The following is a 25,997-nucleotide window of genomic DNA, read 5'->3' on the forward strand; positions in this document are numbered from 1 at the left end:
AGGGGGGGGGCTGTATCGCATCCTTCCCCCCCCTGCCCATTGCCGTGAGGGGTCTGGGGGGGGCCCTGCTGAGGGGGGGGAACCCCCCCATCGCTCCCCCCCCCCCCCCATTATGGAGGTCTGGGGGGGCCACATCACCACCCCCCCCGAGGGGGCTCATCCTGCCCCATGGCAGGGACTTGGGGGGCACAATCTGCCCACCCCCCCCCCCCCCCCCATTGCGGGGTCTGGGGAGGCCGCATCCATCCCCCCCCCCCCTCATGTGCAGGGTCTGGGCGTGCGACGCACATGCGTGTACACATGGGGGGGCACCGGGCCTGGATGCCTGGCTTTCCCCACAGGACGGGGCACACGCGTGTGCAGGTCACGGGGGGGTGTAGGTCACGGGTGTGTGCACACATGCGTGTGCAGGGTGTGTGTGTGTCCACACGTGTGCAGGGGGTGGGGGCTGCTGCAGGCGTGTGCATGCGTGTGCGACGGTGGGGGTGCACGTGGAGGGGGTGTGTGTGTGCACAAACCCGGGGTGCACACGCGTGTGCATACACAAAAGTGGGGTGCACATGTGTGGGGGGGTGTGTGTGCACACACAACACGAGTTTGCGGGGGGGGGTGTGTGTGTGCCCATTTGGGGGTGCGTGTGTGTGTGTGCACAGGGTGTGCACGTGTGTGTATGCACAGGAAATTGGGGGGACACATGCATGTGCAGGGAGTGCACGTATGTTGGAGGGGGAGCTGCACACACAACGCTGGGGTGCACACGTGTGTGAGCATAAGGGAGCATGCATGCAAAATGGGGGTGCACAGGTGTGTGCAGAGGGAGCGTGCGCCCTGTTTCGGGGCTGCGCGTGTGCACACACGCGTGTGCAGGGGTTGTGCGTGTCCTCCCAGGAGGTGCACACGCGTGTGCAGGCTGGTTTGGGGGTGCACGTGTGCGTGTGCATGTGCGGGGGTGTGTGTGCACGCAGTCCTGGTGCACACGTGTGTGCAGGGGGGTGTGCCCACTGCGCTGGGGCGCACACCTGCATGTACGTGTGCAGGGGGTGCACAGGCGTGTGAGCATGCACATTGGGGGGCACACGCGTGTGCAGGGGGTGAGTGTGCAAAGCAGGGGTGTAGGGGTGTGGGAGGGGGTTTACACATGCGTGTGGGGGGGCCTTGGGGCGTGTTACACACGTGCGCGTGTGCTGGGCTGTGTGTGCACATGCCTGTGTGCACGTGTTCACAAGTGTGTGTGTGCGGGGGGGGCAGGAGTGTGTGTGCATGGGCATGTGTGCACATGGGGGGGGTGCACACGCGTGTGCGAGGCTGTGGTGATGGAGGGGGGGGGTTGGGAACCCCCGGACCCCTGGGTCCCTTCCCGGGGGGAGGTGGGGTGGGTCCCCTTGAGCCCCCCCCCGCCCCCCCCCCCCCGGGCCTTCTCCTCCCCGTGACCTTCAGGTGCCCGGGGGGGGGGGCGGGGGGGGCAGAGGGGACCCAGGCGTCTGGGTGCCCCCCACACCCCCCCGGGGGGGACCCAAGCATCCGGGTGGGTGCCCCCCCACCCCCCCCCCCACCCCCCTCATTATCAGGCAGCAGCGATCGATAATTAATTAATCAACTCGGGGGAGGGGGGGGGGGGAAGGGCGTGTCGAGGACGCCCCGGTCCCTTGTTGGGGGGGGGCACCCGGACGCCTGGGACCCCTTTGGGCGTGGGGGGGGGGAGAGTTCAGGGGGGGTCTATAGGGGGTGGGGGAGCCCCCCCCAGACGCCTGGGTCCCCTTGTTGGGGCGGGTCTATGGGGGTGTCCCCCCCCCCACCCCGGACGTCGGGGTCCCCTGAGGTGGGGGGAGGGGGGGGTGTCATAGGGCGGGGGGGGGGGGGGTGTCGCTGTCAATCCCTCTCCCCCCTTTCCCCCCCCCCCCGGCAGGTGCAGCAGTTAATGTGATTGGCTAATTATGCGGCGCATGTTAATGAGCCCCATTACCCAATGAGGGTGGGGGGGGCAGGTTATAAATAACCTGGGGCCTCATTTGCATAATGCCAGATCCCAGGTTGCCGCGGTGACCGGCATCATCACCCCCCCCCCACCCCCCCACCCCCAATCACTGGGGTTAATTAACGGGGCTGATAACGAGGTTGGGGGGGGTGAGCGGGGGGTGGACTCCTGGGTCCGTTACCCCCCCCAGGGCTGGGGGTTGGGGGTCCCCCGGACGCCTGGGTCCCCTCTCATGCTCTCTCTTCCCCCCCCACCAGGTGCCCACCGGACCCCCCCCACCCCGGCCATGCTGTAGCCCCCCCCCCCCCCGGGGCCACCCATGAGGGTGTGAGAGGACGGGGGTGGCCGGGCCCCCCCTGGGCCCCCCCCCCCCCCCAACCCACCCAGGCTCCGCGGCCACCACGGGCGCCATGACCTGGCCGGACACCAAGGGCCACCACCCGGGTCCCAGGGACCACCCAGAGACTAAGGCCCACCAGGGCCCTGTGGCCAACCAGGGCTCCATGGACCACCACCAGGGCTCCCAGGACCACCTAGAGACTAAGGCCCACCAGGGCTCCGTGGCCAATCAAGGCTTTGAGGACCACAAGGGCCCTGTGGTCGACCAGGGCTTCATGGACCACCAAGGCTCCCAGGACCACCAAGGCTCTGAGGACTACCTAGAGACTAAGGCCCACCAGGACTTCATGGACCACCCAAGTCCCAGGGACCACGTAAAGACCGAGGCCCACCAAGGCTTCATGGCCCACCAGGGCTCTGTGGCTCTCCAGGGCGCTGAGGACCACCCAGAGACTAAGGCCCATCGGGGCTCCACGGCCAACCAGGGCTCCCAGGATCACCTAGAGCCCAGCATCAGTCATGGCCCCATGGCCTGGTTAGACTTGAAGGTCCACCAAGGCTTCGTGGCCAACCAAGGCCCCACGGACTACCTGGAGACCAAGGTCAACCAGGGCCCTACAGCCTGTCCAGAGCTGAAGGTCCGCCAAGGCTCTGTGGCCACCCAAGCCTCCAAGGCCCATCTAGGGATCAAGTGCCACCAAAGCCCCATGGCCCACGTAGACCTGAAGGTCCATGAAAGCTCAGTGGCCAACCAAGGCCCCATGGCCCACCTTGAGACCAAGGTCAACCAAGACCCTGCAGCCCGTCTGGTTCTGAAGGTCCACCAAGACGCCATGGCCAACCGAGGCCCCGTGGCCCCTCTAGACCTGAAGGTCCACCAAGGCCCCGTGGCCAACCGAGGCTTCACAGCCCGCATAGAGACCAAGTTCCACCAAGACTTCATGGCCAACTGGGCCACCCCATCCCGTGTCCCCTCGGGCGCCCACCTGGGCTTGGTGCTGTTGACCTTGGGGTCCCTCCTGCTACCGGGGACCTCGGGGGCAGCCCTGGAGTTTGGGGGTGCCCCGGGCCAATGGGCGCGTTATGGAAGGTGGGCGCCAGGGGCCGGGGGCCAACTGAGCTTCAGCTTGAAGACCAACATCTCCCGGGCTTTGCTGCTCTACCTGGACGACGGTGGCAACTGTGACTTCTTGGAGCTGCTGGTGGCCGAGGGGCGGCTCCGCCTCCGCTTCGCCATCGCCTGCGCCGAGCCCGCCACCGTCCAGCCGCCCCCTGCCGTCAACGACGGCCGCTGGCACATGGTCCTCCTCACCCGCAACGCCCGCGAGACCGCCCTGGCCGTGGACGGGGAGACACGGGTGGCCACCGTCCGCTCCAAGCGGGCCGAGATGGCGGTGGCCAGCGACCTGTTCGTGGGGGGGATCCCCCCCGACGTCCGCCTCTCGGCCCTCACCCTCAGCACCGTCAAGTACGAGGCGCCCTTCCAAGGCTGGTTGGCCAACCTGAAGGTGGGGGAGGCCCCGGCTGCCCTCCTGGGGGCCCAGGGGGTGCGGGGCGAGGGGGAGGAGCGCTGTGCCCGCCACCCCCCATGCGCCCACGGCGGCCGCTGCACCCTGCGCTGGGGGGAGCCCCGCTGCGACTGCGCCGGCACCGGCTACCGCGGGCCCTTCTGCGCCGAAGGTGAGGGGGCACGGGGGGGGGCATCTGGGGGGGAATGGGACCAAGGGGGTGGGGGTGGGGGGATGGGGGGTGCGACATCACGGCAGGTCCTTGTGCTCTCGTGGTTCTCCACGGCGTCGTGGCTTCATGGCGTTGCGTGTCCTCGTGTCTCTTTGGGTTCTTGAGTTTCTCCATGTCTTCATGTCCTCTCAGCGTTGGGCGTCCTCATGGAGTCGGGTATCTTCATGGTGTTCCACATCCTCATGTCTTCTGGTTCTTACATCTCTCCATGGTGTTGGGTGTCTTCACGGTGTTGCTTTCCCACATCTTCGTGGCATTGGGCATCTTCATGGTGTTGCACATCCTTGTGTCTTTGGGTTCTTGTGTTTCTCGGTGTCTTCATGGCCTCTCGGCATTGGGCACCTTCATGGTGTTGCTTCTCCATGTCTTTGTGTCTTCATGGCATTGCACGTCCTCGTGTCTCTTTGGGTTCTTGAGTTTCTCTGTGTCTTCTTGTCCTCTCAACGTTGGGGGTCCTCGTGGCGTTGGGCGTCTTCATGGTGTTGCACGTCCTCCTGTCTTTGGGTTCTTGAGTTTCTCCGTGTCTCCGTGGCATTGGGCATCTTTGTGGTGTTGCTTTTCCACATCTTCACGGTGTTGGGCGTCTTCATGTCCGTGTCTTCATGGCATTGCACGTCCTCATGTCTTTGTGTTCTTGAGTTTCTCTGTGTCTTCACATCCTTGCGGCTTTGGGCATCTTCATGGCGTTGGACATCCTCATGGTGTTGCATGTTCTTGTGTCTTTGCACTCTTGTGTTTCTCCGTGTCTTCATGGCCTCTCGGCATTGGGCATCCTCGTGGCGTTGGGCATCTTCATGTCTTTGTGTCTTCATGACGTTGCACGTCCTCATGTCTTTGCGTTCTTGTGTTTCTCCGTGTCTTCATGTCCTTGTGGCGTTGGGCATCTTCATGGTGTTGGACATCCTTGTGGTGTCGCACGTCCTTGTGTCTGCACTCTTGTGTTTCTCCATGTCTTCATGGCATTGCACGACCTTCTGTCTTTGGGTTCTTGTGTTTCTCCATGTCTTTGTGGCCTCTCAACATTGGGCATCTTCATGGTGTTGCTTCTCCATGTCTTCATGTCCTCATGGCGTTGCACATTCTCGTGTCTTGGTGTCCTTGTGCTTCTCCGTGTCTCCACGTCTTCTGGCCTTGCACACCTTCACGTTTCTCCATATCCTTGTGACTTCACAAGGCCTTGTGTGTCTCCGTGACATCCCATATCCTCGTGTCTCGGTGTCCTCGTGTTGCTCCATCTCTTGGGGTCCCCATGGTGCTGTGTCCTTGAGTGTCTCCGTGTCTTCATGGCCTCGTGTGTCACCACGGCCACGCGCTTGTGCTTCTCCGTGTCGCAGTGTCCTCCTGGTGTCGCACGTCGTTGTGTTCCTCCACCTCTTGGTGTCCCCACGGTGTTGCACGTCCCCATGTCTCGGTGTCCTCATGTCCCTCTGCACCCTTTGCACACCCTCGTGCGGTGCGGTGGAGGGGCTTGGGGTCCCTCTGCTGAGGGGGGGGTGAGACAAGGGGGTTGAGTCCCCCCAGCCCCACACCAGGGTCCTGGTGCACCAGGGTTTACTTGTGCAATTGCATGTCCCGGTGCCTTTGCACGCCCTTGTGCCATTGCGTGTCCCAGTGTTCCTACCCGTCCCCACGTACTTGCACGTCCCAGTGCCCCTGCCCATCCCTGTGCCCCTGCACACTCCTGTGACCTTGCACGTCCCTGTGCAATTGTGTGTCCTGGTGCCCTTGCATGCCCTCATGCCCTTAAACACCCTCGTGTCCTTGCACATCCTCATGTAATCACATGTCCCTGTGCCCCTGCCCATGCACACTCCTGTGCCCTTACACACCCTTGTACAATCACAGACCCCTGTGCCCCTGACCATCCCCATATGCTTTCACGCACTCGTGCAATCACGTTTCCCCGTGACCCTTGCATGTCCTCATGCCCTTGCACGCTCCCGTGCCCTTGCACGCCCTTGTACAATCACATGTCCCTGTGCCCCTGCCCATCCCCGTGCCCCTGCCCATCTCCACACCTTTGTGCACCCTCGTGCACTCACACATTCCTGTGCCCTTGCACACTCCCATGTCCTTGCGTGTCCCCCTGCCCCTGCCCTGCCCCACACCCTCGTGCCCTTGCACGCCCTCGGGCACTCACGTGTCCCCCTGCCCTTGCACACTCCCCTGCCAATTGCACACCCTTGTGCAAGGCCTGAGTGCCCCCCTGCGGTGACGGCAGTAGTTGTGTGTGTGTCCCGGACGCCTGGGTCCCTCGTGCAAGACACACACCCCCCCACTCCCCGTCACACACGTCCCCGGGTGACAACCGCCAGCGTTGCCATGGTGACAGCATCCTCCCAGGCCTGTCGCCAGGGCAACGGTTGCCGGAGCCGGGTTGCCACGGCGATGCCGGGGCTGGGTTGCTATGGTGACACCGGGGATGGGTTGCTATGGCGACACCGGGGTGGTGGACCCGTTGCTGAGGGCGGTTACCATGGAGATGGCCGGGCCGCCTGTCTCCCTGGAGACGGTTGCCGAGGTGCGGCGCCGCGGGGATGTTTTTCCAGCGGCCGCGTCCTTGAGGGGGGACGGGGGCTGGGGGGGGGTGGGGGGTGTCCCATGGGGTGCAGGGTTCCTCTGGATGCTGTGGGGTGCTCCATTTGGTGCAAGGTCCCTGTGGGGTCCCTATGGGGTGCCCCATAGGGTGCAGGGTCCCTGTGGGGTGCAGGCAGGGTGCTATGGGGTGCCCCATGGGGTGCAGAGTCCCCATGGGTCCCTATGGGGTGGTATGGGGTGCCCCATAGGGTGCAGGGTCCTTGTGGGGTCCTTATGGGGCGCCCCATGGGGTGCTGGGTCCCCATGGGTGCTATGGGGTGTGCAAACACATGGGCACATCACTGGACGTGCAAATCGCACCAGGACATGCAAAATGCACACCCACCCCCCCCGTGTGACACAATCACCGTGCGAGGCCCAACCCCCCCCCTCCCCCATCCCCTCACCCCCTCCAAGGGCATCCCAAGGTCACGGGGATCCCCGGGGTGGGGGCAGTGTCACCAGGGCCGCGCGTGAGGACACGGGAGGGCACAAGGGTCCCACTCACTAACGCCTCTCTTCTCTCCCCCCCCTCTGCTCGCCCCCCCTGGGACCCCCAGAGGAAGAACCCGCGGTGGAGGGTGAGTGGGGATGTGCAAGGAGGGGGGGGGGGGGGGGCGGGCGTGAAAAAGGGGTGTGTGCAAGGATGGGGGTGGAAGGAGGAGGGACCGTGCGAGAGTGAGGGGGGTGTGGAAAGGTCAGGAGTGGTGCTCGTGCAAAGGCCCTGGTGCTCGTGCAAGGGTCCCCAGAGCTCGTGCAAAGGCCCCCTGGTGCTCGTGCAAAGGCCCCTGGTGCTCGTGCAAAGGCTCCCAGTGCTCGTGCACGGCCAGGCATGCCTGGCCACGCCCCCTCCAGCCACGTGGCATGACATCACCTCCCGGGCGGCCCAATCGGGATGGTGATATGCAAATGAACGCAAATGCAAATGGAGCTTGCACGAGGGGTGTGGAAGGGGGTGGAGCTTGCACTACAGGCGTGCCAGCGAGGGGTGTGCAAGGGGCAGGGCCTGCACAGGGGACATGCAACTCACAGGGGGGTGGGATTAGGATTTGCACGAGGGACGTGCAAAGAGCAGGGGTTGCACAATAGGCATGCATTGCACAGGTGTGCAAAGAACAGAGCTTGCACGAGGGATGTGCAACACAGCATCGTGCAAGGAGGGGTTGTGCACTGCCCAAGGGGTGTGTAACACACATGGCGTGTGCAAGGAGGAGGCCTTGTGCTTTGCATAACAGACGTGCAAGGAGTGGGGGTTGCCTGAGGGACGTGCAAGGCAGGGGCTTGCACAACAGGTGTGGCAACATGCAGGGTCGTGCAAAGAGCAGGGCTTGCACGAGGGGTGTGCAACACACGGGGTGTGTGCAAGGGGTGGCCTTGCACAAGAAACGTGCAATGCACAAGGGTGTGCAAGGAGCGAGGCTCCTGCATTGCACAAGGGACGTGTGAGACATGTGTGCAAGGGGCGGGGCTTGCACAAGGCTCATGCGGGGGGCGGGGCTCGCACGCGGGGCGTGCGAGGAGCGCAGCGACCCCCGTGACCCCGCCGGGGGGTGGGGGTGGGGTGGGGTCCCCGCGCGAGGGGCGCCCCTCCCCCCGCCCCCCCCCGTGTCTCCATCCCCTCCCCCCCCGCCCCTCCCCCACACCCCCCCTCCGGCTTTTCCCCCCCCAAAAAAAAAGAAAAAAAAAGGGGGAAAAACCCGCGGGAAGGCGGTGGGTGGGGGAGGGGCGGCGCTGCCCGCGCGGCCCCTCCCCCCCCTCGCTTGTCCTCGCCGCCCCCCCCCCCCCCCCCCCCCCCCCCGGTGTCCGTGTCCCCCGCCCCTCCCCCCCCGGCATCGCCCGATGCCGTCACAAGTTAAACGCGCTTTAAGTTGTGACGGGGCCCGCGTGACGCCTCTTCTCTCCCCTCCCCCCGCTGCTTTTGGGGTTCTTTTGGCATTTTTCATCATTTGGGCTTTTTTTGGGCGTTATTTTCCATTCTTTTGTGAATTCTTCACTTTTTGTTCTCTTTGATTTTTTTTGATTGTCTGTTTTCTTTAAAATTATTATTTTCCCTTTTTTAATTATTTTTCCCTTTAAACTATTTTTTCCTTTTTTAACCACTTTTCCTTTTTTATCCATTTAATTTCCTGCCTTTGCCATTCTTTAATTCTTTTTAATTTATTTTTTCTTTCTTCTTTTTTTCTGATCCTTTTCCTTTCATCCTTTCACACTATTCCCCCTTTTTTATTATTTTTCCTTTTTTTTTTTTACTCTTCTGGCTTTTTTTTCCCTTTTGAACTTTATTTCCTTACTTTCACTTTCCTTTCTCGCTTCTGCTTTTCTCTCATTAATTATTTTGGTTTCTTTAAATCACTTTTGTGGGTTTTTTTTGGTTTTTGTTTTTGTTTTTTTTAACCATTTCATGGTTTTTTTTTCATTGCTTTCACTTTCTTTTATTACTTTCCCTTCACAAAATACTTTTTCCTTCTTTCGCTTTCTCCATCACTTTCCTTTTCTCTTCTCCCACTTTCGCTTTCTTTTCCGCCGCCACTTTCCCTTTCTCCCCCCACTTTCGCTTTCCTCCCTCGTTTCGCTTTGGCTCCGCCCCCCCAAGGCCCCGCCCACCTGCGAGTCACCGGCCAAGGTAATGACGCGCCCCTCCCCCCGCGTGCCTCCGTCGGGCCCCTCCCCCACCCCCACCATCGTCATCTTCATCATCATCATCACCCCCATCCCCCCTCCCAGCCCCCCAGCCCCTCCCCCACATCGTGTCTGTGGCTCGTGCGACACGGGGGGGGGGGGGAGGGGCGGCCACCTCGCACGGGGACATGGGGGGGGAGGGGCGGGGGGAGGGGCAGCTCCTTGCACGAGGCCCAAGGTGAGCGTGACCCCGCCCTGACCCCGCCCCTCCCCCAGGGCCTGCCGAGGTCGCCGAGGGGTCGCCCGGCCGCGGCGCCGGCGAGATCCAGCAGGCGGCGAAAGGTCAGTGACCCCGTGACCCCATGACCCCCCGGACGCCTGGTTCCCCCCGCAGGACCCCCCCACCCTGAGGGACATGGGCGTCTGGGCCCCAGTGCTGCCGTTGCACCTCTGAGTGTGAACCTTGCACACACATGTGAACACGTGAATGCACACGTGTGTGCACGCATGGACTTCCCCCAGCACCAGGTCCCCGGGGCACCGTCCCTGTGCGAGGCCACCAGCATGAGAACCTGGTGTGAGGTCCTCACGCAAGGGACCATCCCCGTGCAACATCCCCGTGCAACGTCCCTTCACCGCATCCCTGTGCAACATCATCTTGCCACGTCCCTGGTGCAAGGTCCTGGTGCCAGATGTAGTTGCAGGGTCTCTGTGCACAATTCCATGCACCATCCCTGTGCAACGTCCCTGTGCAACGTCTCCATGGCCAGACCCCATTGCAGTGTTCCCGTGTGAGGTTCCCCGTGTGAGCCTCTGGTGCAAGGTCTCTGTGGCCAGGTTCTGGTGCAAGACCCCATTGCAATGTCCCCATTGCAGTGTCCCCATGGTCAGACCCCATGGCCAGGTCCTGGTGCAAGGTCCCCGTGCAATGTCCCCATGGCAAAGCCCCCGTTACCAGGTCCCCGTGTGAGGTCCCTGTCACCACCCCTGCCCCGCGCTGACGCCGGGTCCCCGCAGGCCGGGACGAGTACGTGGCCACCTTCAAGGGCAACGAGTTCTTCTGCTACGACCTGTCGCACAACCCCATCCAGAGCAGCACAGACGAGCTCACGCTCGCCTTTCGCACGCTGCAGCGCAACGGGCTGCTGCTGCACACGGGGAAATCCGCCGACTACCTCAACCTCTCGCTCAAGAGTGGCGCCGTTTGGCTCGTCATCAACCTGGGCTCCGGCGCCTTCGAGGCGCTGGTGGAGCCCGTCAACGGCAAGTTCAACGACAACGACTGGCACGACATCCGTGTGACCCGCAACCTGCGCCAGGTAGGGATGGGCCGGGGGGGGTGGGGGTGGGGGGGACAGGGGGATGTCAACTGGGGAGGGCTGGGAGCACTGGGCAGCCCAACTTGGGGGTGGTGGACCTTGGGCAGCTTCCCAACTGGGAGCATTGGGTGCCTCGGTCAACTGGGGGTGATGGACACATTGGTCAGCTCCCCAACTGGGAGCACTGGGCACCTTGGTCAGCTGGGGCTGATGGACGACTTGGTCAGCTCCCCCACTGGGAGCAATGGGAGCACTGGTCAACTCAACCAGGGTGGTGGATGTTGGTCATCTACCCAACTGGGAGCACTGGTCAGCCCAACTGAGGTTGATGGACACTTTGGTCAGCTTCCCAACTGGGAGCACTGGGCGCCTCGGTCAACTGGGGGTGATGGACACCAGGGGCTGCACCCCAACTGGGAGCACTGGGCAACTTGGTCAACTCCCCAACTGAGGGCGATGGACACATTGGTCAACTACCAAACTGGAAGCACTGGAAACACTGGGCACTTTGGTCGGGTCCCCAACTGGGAGCACTGGGCATCTTGGTCAGCTCCCCCCGAACTGGGGGCGATCAGCACCTTGGTCAGCCCCCCCCCCGCCCACAGGGGGTTATCAGCACCTTGGTCAGCTCCGGAAGAGGGAGGGCGCGGCGGGCGATCAGCACCTTGGTTAGCTCGGGGGGGGGCGGGGGGAGGCGCCGCGGCGATCAGCACCTTGGTCAGAGCCCAAACTGGGCGCGATCAGCACCTTGGTCAGCTGCCCCCCCCACACACACACCTGGCGGCACTGGGAGCAAATGGGGATCTTGGTCAACGACCCAACTGGGGGTGATGGACACCAGGGGCTGCTCTCAAACTGGGAGCACTGGGTGCTGGGGTCAACAACCCAACTGGAAACACCGGTTCCGTGGTCCATTCCCCAACTGGAAGCACTGGGTCTGGGGTCTGCACCCCAACTGGGAGCACTGGGTGCCGGGTCAACAACCCAACTGGGAACACTGGTTCCGTGGTCCATTCCCCAACTGGGAGCACTGGATGCTGAGGCCCCTCTTCGAACTCGTCCCCCATGGACGCCTGGGTCCCCCCTGCTGCCCCATGGGGTGATGGGTGAGGGAGGGGGATGGTGGGGGAAGGGGACGGGGTGGGGGAGGGGGAGGTCTTCGCGCCCCCCACCCCCCTCTAACGACTCTCTGCTTCTCTCCCCCAAAAGGTGGGCGCAGCCCCTCCCCCCCCACGTAACCACCCCCTTCTTCGTGCAACGACCCCCCCCCCTCGTGCAATGACTCCCCCACTCCCCCCACCCCCCCGACCCTCCCCCTCCTCGTGCAACGCCCCTCCCCCCTCTGTGTGTGCGCGTGCGACTAACACGCTTCCCGCCGCTGGGGCCCCCCCCCCACTAACCTCCCCGCCCCCCAACTAATCCTGGGGGGGCCCCCCCCTCAAAAAAAACAACCCTCAAAACAACCCAACCAAACGTCAAAAAAAACCCCCCGATCAAACCCCAAACCAACCAAACTTGGAAAGGAAAAAACTCTTAAAATGCCCCCAAATGGCCCCGCCTGGCGAAAATGTCATTTTTTTTTTTGTTGTTTTGTCCTTTTTTTTGTCGCTTTTCCCCCCCCCGGCGCCCCCCAGCACGCAGGGATCGGACACGCTATGGTAAACAAACTGCATTACCTGGTAGTTATCACTCTAATTGTTACTCCTTGGCTTCGCCGTGGGCCCCCCCCGTGCCCCCCACCCCCAAACCCCGCCCCCCCACCGCCACAACCCACCTTTCAGGGCGAATTCTTGGGATTTTGGGGCAATTCGATACCACCTGCAGCCCGAGCCTCGGCTCCCTGATACCAAAAAACCAGCTGGTTTCCTCAAAAAAAAATCCTTCCCAAGGGGGGTGGGGGGTGTTTTTTCTCAATGGGGGGATGTGGGGTTCCAACCCCCCCTCCCTTCATTTTGGGATGAATTCTTGGGACTTTGGGCAATTTGCTCCCCACACACTGTAGGCAGCCAGGCCCCAGCTCCCCGATGCTGAAAAGAGCTGATTCCCCCCCCCCCAAAAAAGCCTGTCTGGGGTCAGGAGGGGGATCTTTTTCCTCAGGGGGGTCCCAAGCCCCACCTTTGGGGTGAATCCTTGGGATTTGGGGCAATTTTATACCACACCCTGCCATACGCAGCCAGATCTTGGCTCTCCAATGCCCAAACCAACCCATTTCCCCCCCAAAAAGCCCGTTCAGGGTTGGAGGAGGGGATGTTTTTCCTTAGGGGGGGTCCCAAACCCCACCTTTTGAGGTGAAATCTTGGGATTTTGGGCAATTTGATAAACCTCACCGTATGCAGCCGAGCCTTGGCTCCCTGATGTCACAACTGGCCAATTTTACCCTGAAATTCTGGCCAAGGGGGCTCTTCAGCCCAACGGGGGTGACGTGAGGTCCCCAAAACCCCTTTTGGGGCAATTTCTTGGCTTTTTGGCCCATTTGCTGCCCACCCCCTTGGCAGACAGCCAGGCCTCAGCTCCCCGCCCCCAAAACCAGCCGGTTTCCCCCCAGACCCCAGGCTCGGGGGGTGGTTGTGCCGGGGGAGGGGTGAGGGATGATATTTTTTAGGGGGGTGCCCCCTCCCCGAATTGAGGAAGGAAACGGCGTTTTCAGGACAAGCCCGTGGGCAGCTGCCGCCCCCCCCCTCCCCCCCCCCACGCAGGCAGCGGGGCCACCCCCTCCCCCTCACCTCGCCCCCCCTCCCATGTCCCCCCCCCCGCAGGGATCGGGCCCCGCTGCCTGCGCCGCAGCCCCCGCACTGCTTCGCATGATGGCTTTGCACGACGGCTTTGCACGGCCCTCACACAGCCCTTGCACAGATCACTAACACTGTGTCCCCCCCCCTCAGCCTTCCTCCTTCTCCTCCTCCTCCTCCTGCTGCTCCCCCCTCCCCCCCCCCCCCCCCCCGTGTCCCCCCCACCCATGGGTGCTGCTGGCGGAGCACTGGGGCCGGCACCACTGCGGGGGTGGGGCTGGTGTGTAAGGGATGTGTGTTCATGCAAGGGATGCGTGTGTGCATTGGTGCAAGGCGCAGGACAAATGTGTGTTGGTGCAAGGTCCGTGCAGGGTGTGTGTGCACGAGTGTGTGTTGGTGTAAGGTTGGGGCTGGGGCTGAGCGTTCACCAGTGCAAGGACAGTGCTGGGTGAGCGTGCACACACATGCGTCCATGTGAGGGGCACAGCGGAGGCACGCAAGTGTGTGTGTGCTGGTGTGTGTCAGTGCAAGCCCTGACTGGGGGGTGGGCATGGACGAGCGAGTGTCAACACATGCACACGGCCCGTGTGCGTGCTCACACGCGTGTGCGAGCCGCACGTGGGGCCGCCCTGGTGCTCCCGCTGTCCCCACACGCCCGCGTGCACGGCTCCTTGCACACCCGCGCACACGCTCGCACACATGCGCACACCCTTGCATGCCTGCGCACACCTTTGCGTACCCTTGCACACCCCGCGCACGCCCCTCGCACGCCCCTCGCGCGCGCTGAGCCCCACTAACAGCCATTTTTCTGTCTGAACCCCCGGTTCTGTCTGAGAACCCACAAAACTCGTTACTAATCCGACACCCCCCCCCCTCCCTTTTTCCCTCTTCCCCTCCCCCCCGGTGTCACCCTGTCACCCCCCCCCGACCCCTCCCCCGCCCTCGTCACCTTGTCCTCGTCATCACCCCCGCCCCGTCCCTGTGACCCCCAGGGCCACCTCCCTCCCCATGTCCCTTAAGGTCACCCCATCCCCTTAGGGCCACCCCCTGTCCCCAAGGCCACCCCCTCCCTGTCGTCACCCCCCTCCCCATGTCCCTTAGGACCACCCCCTCCTCCCTCCCCCCCGCGATGTCCCTTAAGGCCACCCTGTCCCCTTAGGGCCACCCCCTCCCCACGTCCCTCAGGTCCCTCAGGGCCACCCTGGGGGGCTCCTTGGGGGTGTGAGCGGGGGGTGGGTGTCCCGGACTCCTGGGTCCCCCCGGAGGGTGTCTTTGGGCGGGGGGGGGGGTCAGCAGGGGACCCAGGGTTCCGCCCCCTCCAGGTGTGGGCACTCAGGGGTCAGGGTGACCCTCGTTAACAGCTGCTGCTAATGAGCCCTAATTAGCCCCGCGACGGGGCGCGGCTGTGCCTGGACGTCTGGTTCCCCTACGGGGGGGGGCAGGAGCTGGGTGTTTCCCAGCTCCGCCCCCCCCCCCAACCCCGTGCCCCCCCGGGTCCTAGATCTCTGGCCAGGGGCGCCTTTGGGACCTCTCCAAGACCCCCCCAGTGTCCCGTGTGTCCCCCCCGTGGGTGGTCCTGCCTCCCAGCTGTCCCTGAGACACCGCCCCCCCCCCCCCCGTCCCCACCCCCACCATGTCCCCACTGTCCCCCATCCCCCCTATTGCCCCTTCATCACCCCCCACATCCCCATGTCCCCCCATCACCCCTTTTGCCCCCTCCATCACCCCCCTCACCCCTCCATCGCCCCCCCATCACCCTCCTATTGCCCCCCCATTGCCCCCTATTGCCCCCCATCACCCCACACATCCCTATGGCCCCCCCCTCACCCCTCCCATCCCCATCACCCCCTACCTCCCTGGTGCTGTCCCCATCCCTCCCCATCCCTCCCCCACACCCCTTTTGGGGTCCCCTGTCCCCCCCCTCCCCCAGACACAGAAATGGCTGCGGCGGGCGGGCGGGGGCCCCCGCTGAGGCCTGGCGCGCTCGTGCCGCAGGTGACGATCTCGGTGGACGGGATCCTGACGACGACGGGGTACACGCAGGAGGATTACACCATGCTGGGCTCCGACGACTTCTTCTATGTGGGGGGGTCCCCCAACACCGCCGACCTCCCGGGGTCCCCCGTCAGCAACAACTTCATGGGCTGCCTCAAGGACGTGAGCGCGGGGGGCACGGGGGGGACACGGGGATGTGGGGGGACAGGGACATGGGGTGCTTGGGGACACCCCTGGGATGTTGGGACGTGGGGACAGCCATGGGACACTCGGCCACCGTGGGGTGGGGGGACACAAGGCCACCCATGGGACGGAGGGACATGAAGATGCTGGGACATGGGGACACCCATGGGATGGAGAGACAGGGGGACACGGGGACATGAGGCCACACATGGGACGGAGGGACAGAGGGACATGAGGCCACCATGGGATGGAGGCACATGGAGATGTTGGGACATGGGGACACCCATGGGGTGGAGGGACATGGAGATGTTGGGACACGGAGACACCCATGGGATGGAGGGACATGGGGTGCATGGGGACACCCCTGGGACACGGGGACAGGGCGACACCAAGGGACATGAGGCCACCCATGGGATGGAGGGACATGGAGATGCTGGGACATGGGGACACGGGGACACCCACGGGATGGAGGGACACGGGGATGTGGGGACTGAGGGACATGAGGCCACCCATGGGATGGAGGGACATGAAGATGCTGGGACATGGGGCCACCCCTGGGACATGGGGCCACCCCTGGGACGGAGGGACATGGGTACATGGGGACAGAGGGACACAGGGACGTGGGGACCGAGGGACATGAGGCCACTCATGGGATGGAGGGACATGAAGATGCTGGGACATGGGGCCACCATGGGATGGAGGGACATGGGGACCAAGGGACATGAGGCCACCCATGGGATGGAGGGACATGGAGATGCTGGGACATGGGGACACCATGGGTGGAGGGACACAGGGACCGAGGGACACGAGGCCACCCCCGTCCCCCCCATGTCACCCCCCCCCCCCACCAGGTGGTCTACAAGAACAACGACTTCAAGCTGGAGCTGTCGCGGCTGGCGCAGGAGGGGGACCCCCGGGTGACCCTCCACGGGGCCCTGCTCTTCCGCTGTGAGGCGGTGGCCGCGCTGGAGCCCGTCACCTTCACCACCCCCGCGGCCTTCCTGCCCCTCCCGGGGTGGGGGGCGGCCCGCGCCGGCTCCGTCTCCTTCGACTTCCGAACCACCGAGGCCAACGGGCTCCTGCTCTTCGGGCGGGGGAGGGCGGGGGGGGGGTCCGGGCCGCCCCCGCCCCGATTACCTGGCGCTGGAGCTGCTGGACGGGCACCTCTTCCTGCTGCTGGACATGGGCGGGGGGGGCACCAAGGTGCGGGCGAGCGCCCGCAAAGTCACCGACGGCGAGTGGTGCCACGTGGACGTGCAGCGGGACGGCAGGAGAGGTGCGGGGGGGGGGCGATGGGGTGCGGGGGGGAATGCGGGAGGGGAGGGGTGGGGGAGCAGGAGACATGCGGGGGGCAGGAGAGGTGCGGGGGGGGCAGGAGAGATGGGGGGGACAGGAGAGGTGCGGGGGGGCGAGGGGGGCAGGAGAGGTGAGGGGGGCAAGGTGGGGGGCGATGAGATGCGGGGGGGAATGCGGGAGGGGAGGTGTGGGGGAGCAGGAGAGATGCGGGGGGGCAGGAGAGGTGCGGGGGGGCAGGAGAGATACAGGGGGGCAGGAGAGATGGGGGGGACAGGAGAGGTGCGGGGCGGGTGAGGGGGGGTGGCGGGCGGTAGGACTAGAGAGGTGCGGGGGGGCAGGAGAGGTGGGGGGCCGTTGGGGAGGGAAGGGAGGGGGTTGCACAGAAGTGAGGGGGGGGTGTAGGGGTGCGAGGGGGTTGGTGCAGGGAGGGTGGACACCCCCCTGTTCCCTTGTGTCCCCCCATGTCCCCCAGTGTCCCCCCAATGCCCCCCCTGTCCGTCCCCCCCCCCGGCCTGGTGTCGGTGAACAGCCGCAGCGCCCCCTGCACCCCCACATCCCCCGATGTCCCTGTGTCCCCCCATGACCCCCCATGTCCCCCCCCAGGCCTGGTGTCAGTGAACAGCCGCAGCACCCCCTTCCTGGCCAGCGGGGAGAACGAGGTGCTGGACCTGGAGGCGGAGCTGTACCTGGGGGGGCTGCCCGAGGGCCGGGGGGGGCCCCCCGCTGCCCCCCGAGCTCTGGACGGCCTTCCTGCGCTACGGCTTCGTGGGCTGCCTCCGTGACCTCTTCGTCGACGGCCGCAGCTGGGACGTGCGGCGTTTGGCCGAGACCCAGGGCGCCCCGGGGGTCACCCCCTTCTGCGCCCGGGAGCCCCCCCGGCACTGCGCCAGCGGCCCCTGCCACAACGGGGGGCTCTGCCGGGAGGGCTGGAACCGCTTCATCTGCGACTGCCTGGGCACCGGCTTCCTGGGACCCCGCTGCGAGACCGGTGGGTGGCGGGGACCCCCCCTCGCACTTGGGTGCCCCCCCCGGACACGAGGGTCCCTCCCAGTAGCCCGAGTTCCCTGGGGGGGTGACCCTGGGAAAGGGGGTGTATGGATGCCTGGGTCCCCTGGGGGATAGGGAGGGGGTACCCGGCTTCCTGGGACCACGGTGGGTGGCGGGGACCCCCCCTCGCACTTGGGTGCCCCCCCGGACACGAGGGTCCCCCCCAGTAGCCCGAGTTCCCTGGGGGGGTGGCCCTGGGAAAGGGGGTGTATGGATGCCTGGGTCCCCTGGGGGATAGGGAGGGGGTACCCGGCTTCCTGGGACCCCGCTGCAAGACCGGTGGGTGGTGGGGACCCCCCCTCATGCCTGGGTGCCCCCCTCCCGGACACCTGGGTGTCCCCCCAGATGCCTGAGTCCCCCCCAGTATCCTGGGTCCACTGGGGGGGTGGGCCTGAGAAAGAGGGTGCACGGATACCTGGGACCCTGCTGCGAGGTGGGTGGGTGGTAGGGAACCCCCCCCCCACGCCTGGGTGCCCCCCCAGGCACCCGGGTGTCCCTCCCAGTATTCTCAGTCCCCTGGGGGGGCGGCCCTGGAAAGGGGGTGTATGGATGCCTGGGTCCCCTGGGGGGTAGGGAGGGGGTACCCTGATGCCTGGGACAACCCCCCCCGCCCCACGAGACTCCTGTGTCCCCCGGGGATGGGGGGGCTCCGGGGTGTCCCCCCCCACCGGGGAGCTGTGTGTGTCCCTCCCCCCCTCCATGTTCTGTCAGTGATGGGGTGTCGCCCCCCCCCCCCCGCAGAGGCGGCGGTGCTGAGCTACGACGGCAGCATGTACCTGAAGGTGGGGGTCCCGGGGGGGCAGACGGAGGCTGAGGACGTGGCCCTTCGGTTCATGTCCCCCCGCGCCTTCGGGCTGGTCCTGGCCACCACCTCCCGCCACTCGGCCGACACCCTGCGCCTGGAGCTGGACGGGGGGCGCATCAAGCTCACCCTCAACCTGGGTGAGACCCCCCGCGCCCCCAAAACGCTCCCCCACGGGACCCACCCCACCCCCCGCACCCCAAAATCCCACCCCACAACGGGGCCTGAGTCGGCTCTTGTCACCCCGAAAACGCTCCCCCAAGGGATGCTCCCACCTGAAACTGACCCCGAAATGGTGCCTGGGACCCCAAAACGGTGCCTGACACCCCAAAACAGTCCCCAAATTGGAGACCGGGACCCCAAAACGGTGCCTGGGACCCCAAAGTGGTGCCTGACACCCCAAAAGTGACCCCAAAGTGGTGCCTCGGATCCCAAAACAGTGCCTGGGACCCCAAAACGGTGCCTGAGACCCCAAAACTGTCCCCAAATCGATGCCCGGGTTGGTGTCTGTGGCCCCAAAACGGTGCCCGGGTCCCCAAAATTGCACCCAAGACCCCAAACTGGGCCAGGTTCCCCCCAGATGGCACCCGAGCCCCCCTCCCCCACCTTCTAAACCCCACGACCCCAAAATGGCACTGGGGTCCCCAAATCGGTGCCTCTGGGGGGGGAGGGCGTCACTAGAGCCGACTTGGGCCCCCCCTTGTCCCCCTCCCGCCCCCCTCCCCGGGTTTGGAGCCTTCGTGACCCCCCCCGCTGCCTTTGGGGCACGGCGCCGGGACCCCCCAGAGGGGCTGGGGACCCCCCCAATGGATCGGGGACCCCCCCAGGGTCGGGGGTCCCCCCTGCAGCCCCATACATTGGGGGGGTGACACCCCCATGGGGCTGCAGGTCCTCTGTGGTGTTGGGGACCCCCCCCGATGGTATTGGGGACCCCCCTGAGGGGGCTGGGGATCCCCCAGGGTCGGGGAGCCCCCTGCAGCCCCATATATTGAGGGGGGAACCCCCCCATGGGATTGGGGACCCCCCCAGGGTCGGGGACCCCCCTGCAGCCCCATACATTGAGGGGGGAACCCTCCCATGGGGCTGCAGGTCCTCTGTGAGGTCGGGGACTCCCCCCGCCATGGCATTGGAGCCCCCCTCAAGGGGTTGGGGACCCTCCCATGGTATTGGGGACCCCCCACCGGTCCCGGTGCGTTTGCCCCCCCCCCGCCCTGCAGCGGTTGATGAGGGGGGGCCCAGCCCTTGGGAGGGGGATCACACACCCCCCCCCTCCCCCGGGGCTGGGCCCCACGAGGTGGCCGGGGACCCCCCGCGAGGTGCCAACCCCCCCCGCTGAGACCCCCCAATCCCGTTCCTGGCACCTCGCCCCCCCGGCCCCCCCCCCCCCCTCGTCCCCGGGGCGGTGGCTCTGGCTGCGGCTCCGAAGGGCCTGATCCTGCCTTTTCTCTCCCCAGACTGTGTGCGCGTGGGCTGTCACCCCAGTAAGTGTGCGCCCCCCCACCCCCCCGGCCCCTGACCCCCCCGGGTGCCTGGGTTTCCCGACCCCCCCCCCCGACCCCCCCCAAATGCCTGGGTCCCCCCCCGACCCCCCTGGATGCCTGGGTGTCCCCCCCCCCCCCAAGCCTCCCCCAAACACCTGGGTCCCCCCCATCCCGGACGCCTGGGTGTCCCCCTCCCACCCCCCAGATGCTTTAGTCCCCCCCCAACCCCCCCAAATGCCTGGTTCCCCCCCCCAGCACCCCCAAATGCCTCGGACCCCCCCAAACCCCCCAGCCACCTGGGTGCCCCCCATCCCGAATGCCTGGGTCCCCCCCATCCTGGATGTCTGGGTCCCCCCCCCCCCCCCCCCCAAAAGCCTGGGTCCCCCCCGGACGCCGGGGTCCCCTATAGGGACTGACACCCCCCCCCCGGGAGAGTCACACGAGGGTGCCCCCCTCTTACTCCCCCCCCCCCCCCCCCGCCCAGAGGGAACCCTGGCATCCAGGCCTCCCCCCCCCGGATCCCCCCACTGTCTGGGGCTCCTATCCGAGGGGAGGGGGGCTCTGGGGGGGGGGGGGGGAGCGGGAGCACACGCCTGTTCACGCGTGACACACACACGCATCGGGACACGCACAGGGGCTGTGGCTGTGCACACACATGTGCCCGTGTTCTGCAGGTGCACACACGCGTGCACACATGCTCTGCCGCCAGGCATTGGTGCACACTTGTGTGCACACGCCACAGCCATGAACGGGTGCACACACGTGCGTGCGCACATGCTACAGCTGTGCACACGCATGCACACACACGTGCTGCAGCTCTGCGCACATGTGTGCACCGACACACATGTGCACACACACACACCCTGCATGTCTCCCTACCCCGTTTCCCTCCCTGTGTCCCCGGTGTGTCCCCGTGTCCCCCAGACGTTGCACGCGTGGGCTGGGGCGTGTGTGTGCACACACTGGTGTGTGAGTGGTGTTTGCACGCTCCATGCGTGTGCGAGGCATGTAGGACCGCGTCAGTGGGGGTGTGTGAGTGTGTGTGGGGGGTGAGTGTGCAAGGCTGTGCACAGCTGCCGGGGTGTGTGTGTGTGTGCACGTGTGTGTGCATGGGGTGTCTGCAGACGTGTGTGTGGTGTCACCCAGCTGTGCCCGGTGCCACATGGTGTCACCCTGTGCCCGGTGTCACCTGGTGTGGTGGTGTCACCCGGTGTCACTCGTGTCACGGTGTCACCCAGGGTTCCTGGTGCTGTGGTGTCACCCGGTGTCACCCGGTGCCTGGTGTCACCCAGGTGTGCCCTGGTGTCGCGGTGTCACTCAGTGTCACAGTGTCACCCAGTGCCTGGTGTGATGGTGTCACCTGGGGTTCCCGTTGTCACCTGGTGTCACCCCTTGTGGCGTGTCACCCAAGGTTCCTGGTGCTGTGGTGTCACCCGGTGTCACACGTTGTGGCATGTCACCCGGGGTTCCTGGCGTCACCTGGTGTCACCCACTGGCGTGTCACCCGGGGTTCCTGGTGCCGTGGTGTCACCCATTGTGGCATGTCACCTGGTGTTGCCCATTGTCACCCGTTGTCACCCCTTGCGGCACATCACCCAGGGTTCCCATTGTCACCTGTGGTGTCACCCGTTGTGGTGTGTCACCTGGGGTTCCCGGTGTCACCCAGTGTCACCTGCAGTGGCGTGTCACCCGGTGTTGCCCGTTGTCACCCATTGTGGTGTGTCCCCTGGGGTTCCCAGTACCATGGTGTCACCTGGTGTCACCCCTTCTGGGGTGTCACCTGGGGTTCCCGTTGTCACTCGTTGTCACCCCCCGCGGCCTGTCCCTGTCCCCAGGCAAGGGTCCCGAGACGCTGGTGGCCGGGCAGAGGCTGGACGACAACGAGTGGCACTCGGTGCGCGTGGTGCGACGTGGGCGCAGCCTCCAGCTCTCCGTCGACAACGTCACCGTGGAAGGTGGGGGGTGGAGGGACACGGGGACACGGGGATGGGGGGACGTGGGTGCGCAGGTCCATGGGACTTGGGGACATGGGTGTGTGGGGATGTGGATGCTCAAGTCCGTGGGGAACGTGGCACATGGGGCTGGAGGTCCATGGGGATGTGGGGCTGGAGGTCCATGATGGATGCTCAATTCCATGGCGATGTGGGGTTGCAGGTCCATGGAGATGTGGGTGCCCAGGTCTATGGGGACATGGGACTGGAGGTCCATGTGGACGTGGGGCTGGAGGTCCATGGTGGATGCTCATGGGGATGTGGGGCTGGAGCTCCATGTGGACATGGGGCTGGATGTCCATGGAGATGTAAGGCTGGAGCTCCATGGGGACATGTGGGTCCATGAGGACACAGGTGCAGAAGTCCATGTGGACATGGATGCTCAGTTCCATGAGGACATGGGGCTGGAGGTTGGTCCATGGAGATGTAGGGCTGGAGCTCCATGGTGGATGCTCAGTTCCATGGGGACGTGGTGGATGGGACCGGAGCTCCATGGGGATGTGGGGCTGGATCTCCATGGGGACACCTCCCCACCAGGACCCCCATTACCACCCCCTCCCCCCCACACACAGGGCAGATGTCAGGTGCCCACACCCGCCTGGAGTTCCACAACATCGAGACGGGCATCGTGACGGAGCGGAGGTTCCTGGCCGTGGTGCCCTCCAACTTCCTGGGCCACCTCAGCGGGCTCCTCTTCAACGGGCTGCCCTACCTGGACCTCTGCAAGAACGGGGACATCAGCTCCTGCGAGCTCAATGCCCGCTTCGGCCGACGGGCCATCGTGGCCGACCCGGTGGCCTTCCGGGGCCGCGGGTCCTACGTGGCGCTGGCCACGCTCCAGGCCTACGCCTCCATGCACCTCTTCTTCCAGTTCAAGACCACGGCCCCCGATGGCCTCATCCTCTTCAACAGCGGCAACGGCAACGACTTCCTGGTGGTCGAGCTCGTCAAGGGGTGAGGGGGATGGTCTTGGGGACCTTGGGGACCTCCCGGGACCTTGGGGACCTCCTGGAACACCAGGGAGGTGCTGGGGACCTCCTGAACCTCCTTAGAACCTTGGGGATACCAGGGGGGGTCCTGGGGACCTTCTCAACCTCATTAGGAACTTGGGGACCACCTAGGACACCAGTGAGGTCCTGGGGACCTCCTGAACCTCCTTTGAACCTTGAGGACACCAGGGAGGTCCTGGGGACTTTGGGGATCTTCTCAACCTCATTAGGACCTTGAGGATCTTGGGGAGACCTGGGGGTCCTGGGGACCTTGGGGGACCTCGGGGACCTCCCAGGACCTTGGGGACCACCTGGGACACCAGCAAGGTCCTTAAGGACCTTGGGGACACCAAGGGGGTCCTGGGGACCTTGGGGACCCCCAAACCTCATGAGGACCTTGGGGACACCAGGGAGGTCCTGGAGATACTGCAGAGGCCCAGCCCCCTTGGCTCAGGCCCCGCCTCCCGGGTCAGGCCCCGCCCCATCTCAGGCCCCGCCCCCCAGCTAAGGCCACGCCCCCATCCCATGGAGCTGCATTATCTGTTTGACTTGGGGGAGGGTGTCCCCTCGTGTCAGGCCCCACCCCTTTAGCATAGACCACGCCCCCGGCTCAGACCACGCCCCCTGGATCAGGCCACACCCCCCTGGATCAGGCCACGCCCCCTAGCCTTAGCTGCATGCACTATGTGTTTGACGCAGGGGGGTGCCCCCCCTGTCTCAGGCCCCTCCCCCTCATGTCAGACCCTGCCCCTTTGGCTCAGGCCCCTCCCCTGGCTCAATCCCCGCCCCTTTGGCTCAGGGCCCGCCCCCCAGTCCCATGTACATGCATTATCTGGTCAAGCCCCTCCCACCTGGCTCAGGCCCCTCCCCCTCGACTCAGGCCCCTCCCCCTCGACTCAGGCCCTTCCCCCAGATCAAGCCACGCCCCTTTGGCTCAGGGCCCGCCCCCCAGTCCCATGTACACGCATTATCTGTTTGACTTGGGGGGTGCCTCCCCCGGCTCAGGCCCCGCCCCCTTGGCTCAGGCCCCGCCCCCCCACCCCCCCCACCCCCGCAGGTACATCCACTACGTGTTCGACCTGGGGGACGGCCCCTCGCTGATGAAGGGGAACTCGGAGCAGCCCTTGCACGACGGGCGGTGGCACGAGGTGTCGGTGGCCCGGGAGGGGGGGACCCTGCACGGGCTGCGTGTGGACGGGCGCCCCGTCACCCAGCACGGGCAGGGCGCCCGCAACCTCGACCTCAAGGGTGAGCGGGGGGCACGGGGGGGGGGCGGGGGGGCACCTGTGGGGATGGGGGGGGTGACGATCCATAGGGGGGCACCTACGGGGGAAGGATGGATGGGGGGGTCATCCATGGCGGGGGGGGGGCACCCATGGGGAGAGGGGGCACACATGGGGGGGTACACATGGTAGGGGGGCGGATGGGGGGGACACCCATGGGGGAGCACCCATGGGGGGCACCCATGGGGATGGGGGCACCCATAGGGGGTACACATGGCGGGGGATGGATTGGGTTGGGGATCCATCAGGGGGCACCCATGGGGAGGGAAAGGATGGGGGGGGCACCCATGGGGAGCGCACATGGGGGTGGATGGATGGGGGGGCACCCATAGGGGGGGCTTCTATGGGGGTGGAGGAATGGGGGAGCACCCATAGGGGCTACACGGCGGGGGGATGGACCCGGGGGGAGATGATCCACGGGGAGGCACCCATGGGGAGGGGGCACTTACAGGGGGGGACCCATTTGGGGAAAGGATGGAGGGGCTCCTACGGGGGGGGGGGGATGGATGGGGAGCACCCATGGGGAGGGAGGGAGGGATGGATGGGGGGGGGACACCCATAGGGGGGCACCCTGGTGGGGGGGTCACCGATGAGGGGGTCACCCGTGGAGGGGGGGGGTGTCACCCATGGGGGTGCATGCCGGCGAGGTGTCTCCCCATGGGCAGGGGGTCACCCATGGGGGGTGGATGTCCCCAAGGGCCACCCAAGGCTGACACCCCTGCCTCCCCCTTTGTGTGTGTCCCCCCCCCTCCCAGGGGAGCTGTACATCGGGGGGGTCCAGCAAGGGGCTGCTGGGGCGGCTCCCCAAGCTGGTGGCCTCGCGGGGGGGCTTCCAGGGCTGTTTGGCCTCCCTGGACCTCAACGGCCGCTTGCCCGACCTGCTGGGGGACGCCCTGCACCGGGTGGGCCACGTCCAGCGCGGCTGCGATGGTGAGGGGGGGCTGGGGGGGTTGGGGGGGGGAAATGGGGGGGGTCAGGAAGGGAGTTAGGGGGGTTAGGGGGCTGCAGGAGGGTGTATGGGGGGGGGCAGGAAGGGGTATGGGGGTCCACGTCCAGCACGGCTACGACAGTGAGAGGGGGCTAGGAGGGTCGGGGGGGGGGTCAGGGGAGGGGAAATGGGGGGGTTGGGGAGGGAGTCAGGGGGGTCAGGGGGCTGCAGGAGGGTGTATGGGGGGGGCAGGAAGGGGTATGGGGGGGCCACATCCAGCGCGGCTGCAACGGTGGGGGGGGGGGGGTTGGGGGGGCCGAGGGTGTCGGGGGTGTCAGAGATGGAAGGGCAGAGGGTGGGGGGGGGGGTCTGGGGGTGGGGAGGGGGGGTGCAAATGGGTGCAGAGGTTTTTTTTAGGGAGGGGTGGGGTGGGGGGTGCACAAGGGTGCACGAGGGTGCACAAATGCGGAGGGGGGGGCACGGGGGGGGCATGGGGGGTGCCTGGGGACCCCCAGGGTGGGGAGATGGGGGGGTTCTATGGTGGGGGGGGTGTCGAGGAGGGGGGGTGTTGGGGCTGCAGGGGCCAGAGATGGGCACTGAGGGGGGCTTGGAGCACAGGGATGCACAAGGGTGCACGAGAGTGCACAAGGGTGCACAAATACAGACAGGGTGGGTACGGGGGGGCAGGGGGGTGCCTGGGGACC

The 25,997-nt window shown here is 65.7% G+C and overlaps 1 protein-coding gene across 1 annotated transcript; it reads left to right on the forward strand.

Moving 5' to 3' along the window:
• Positions 1–2,385: 2,385 nt before the first annotated feature.
• LOC141477999 (neurexin-2-like) lies at positions 2,386–25,295 on the forward strand (the record flags this gene model as incomplete). The annotated part of the gene is given in 18 exon segments (XM_074167141.1): positions 2,386–3,994; positions 7,192–7,212; positions 9,225–9,254; positions 9,527–9,592; positions 10,268–10,569; positions 12,204–12,227; positions 15,294–15,455; positions 16,328–16,593; positions 16,595–16,752; positions 17,376–17,484; positions 17,486–17,760; positions 18,561–18,761; positions 20,076–20,102; positions 21,938–22,057; positions 22,666–23,047; positions 24,140–24,330; positions 25,121–25,143; positions 25,145–25,295. Coding segments are annotated over 18 exon segments (4,117 nt in total), but the record flags the coding sequence as incomplete, so codon positions are not given.
• Between the last annotated feature and the right edge of the window lie 702 nt (positions 25,296–25,997).

This window comes from Numenius arquata, unplaced genomic scaffold (genome assembly GCF_964106895.1).
Source record: "Numenius arquata unplaced genomic scaffold, bNumArq3.hap1.1 HAP1_SCAFFOLD_1267, whole genome shotgun sequence".
Taxonomy (NCBI): domain Eukaryota; kingdom Metazoa; phylum Chordata; class Aves; order Charadriiformes; family Scolopacidae; genus Numenius; species Numenius arquata.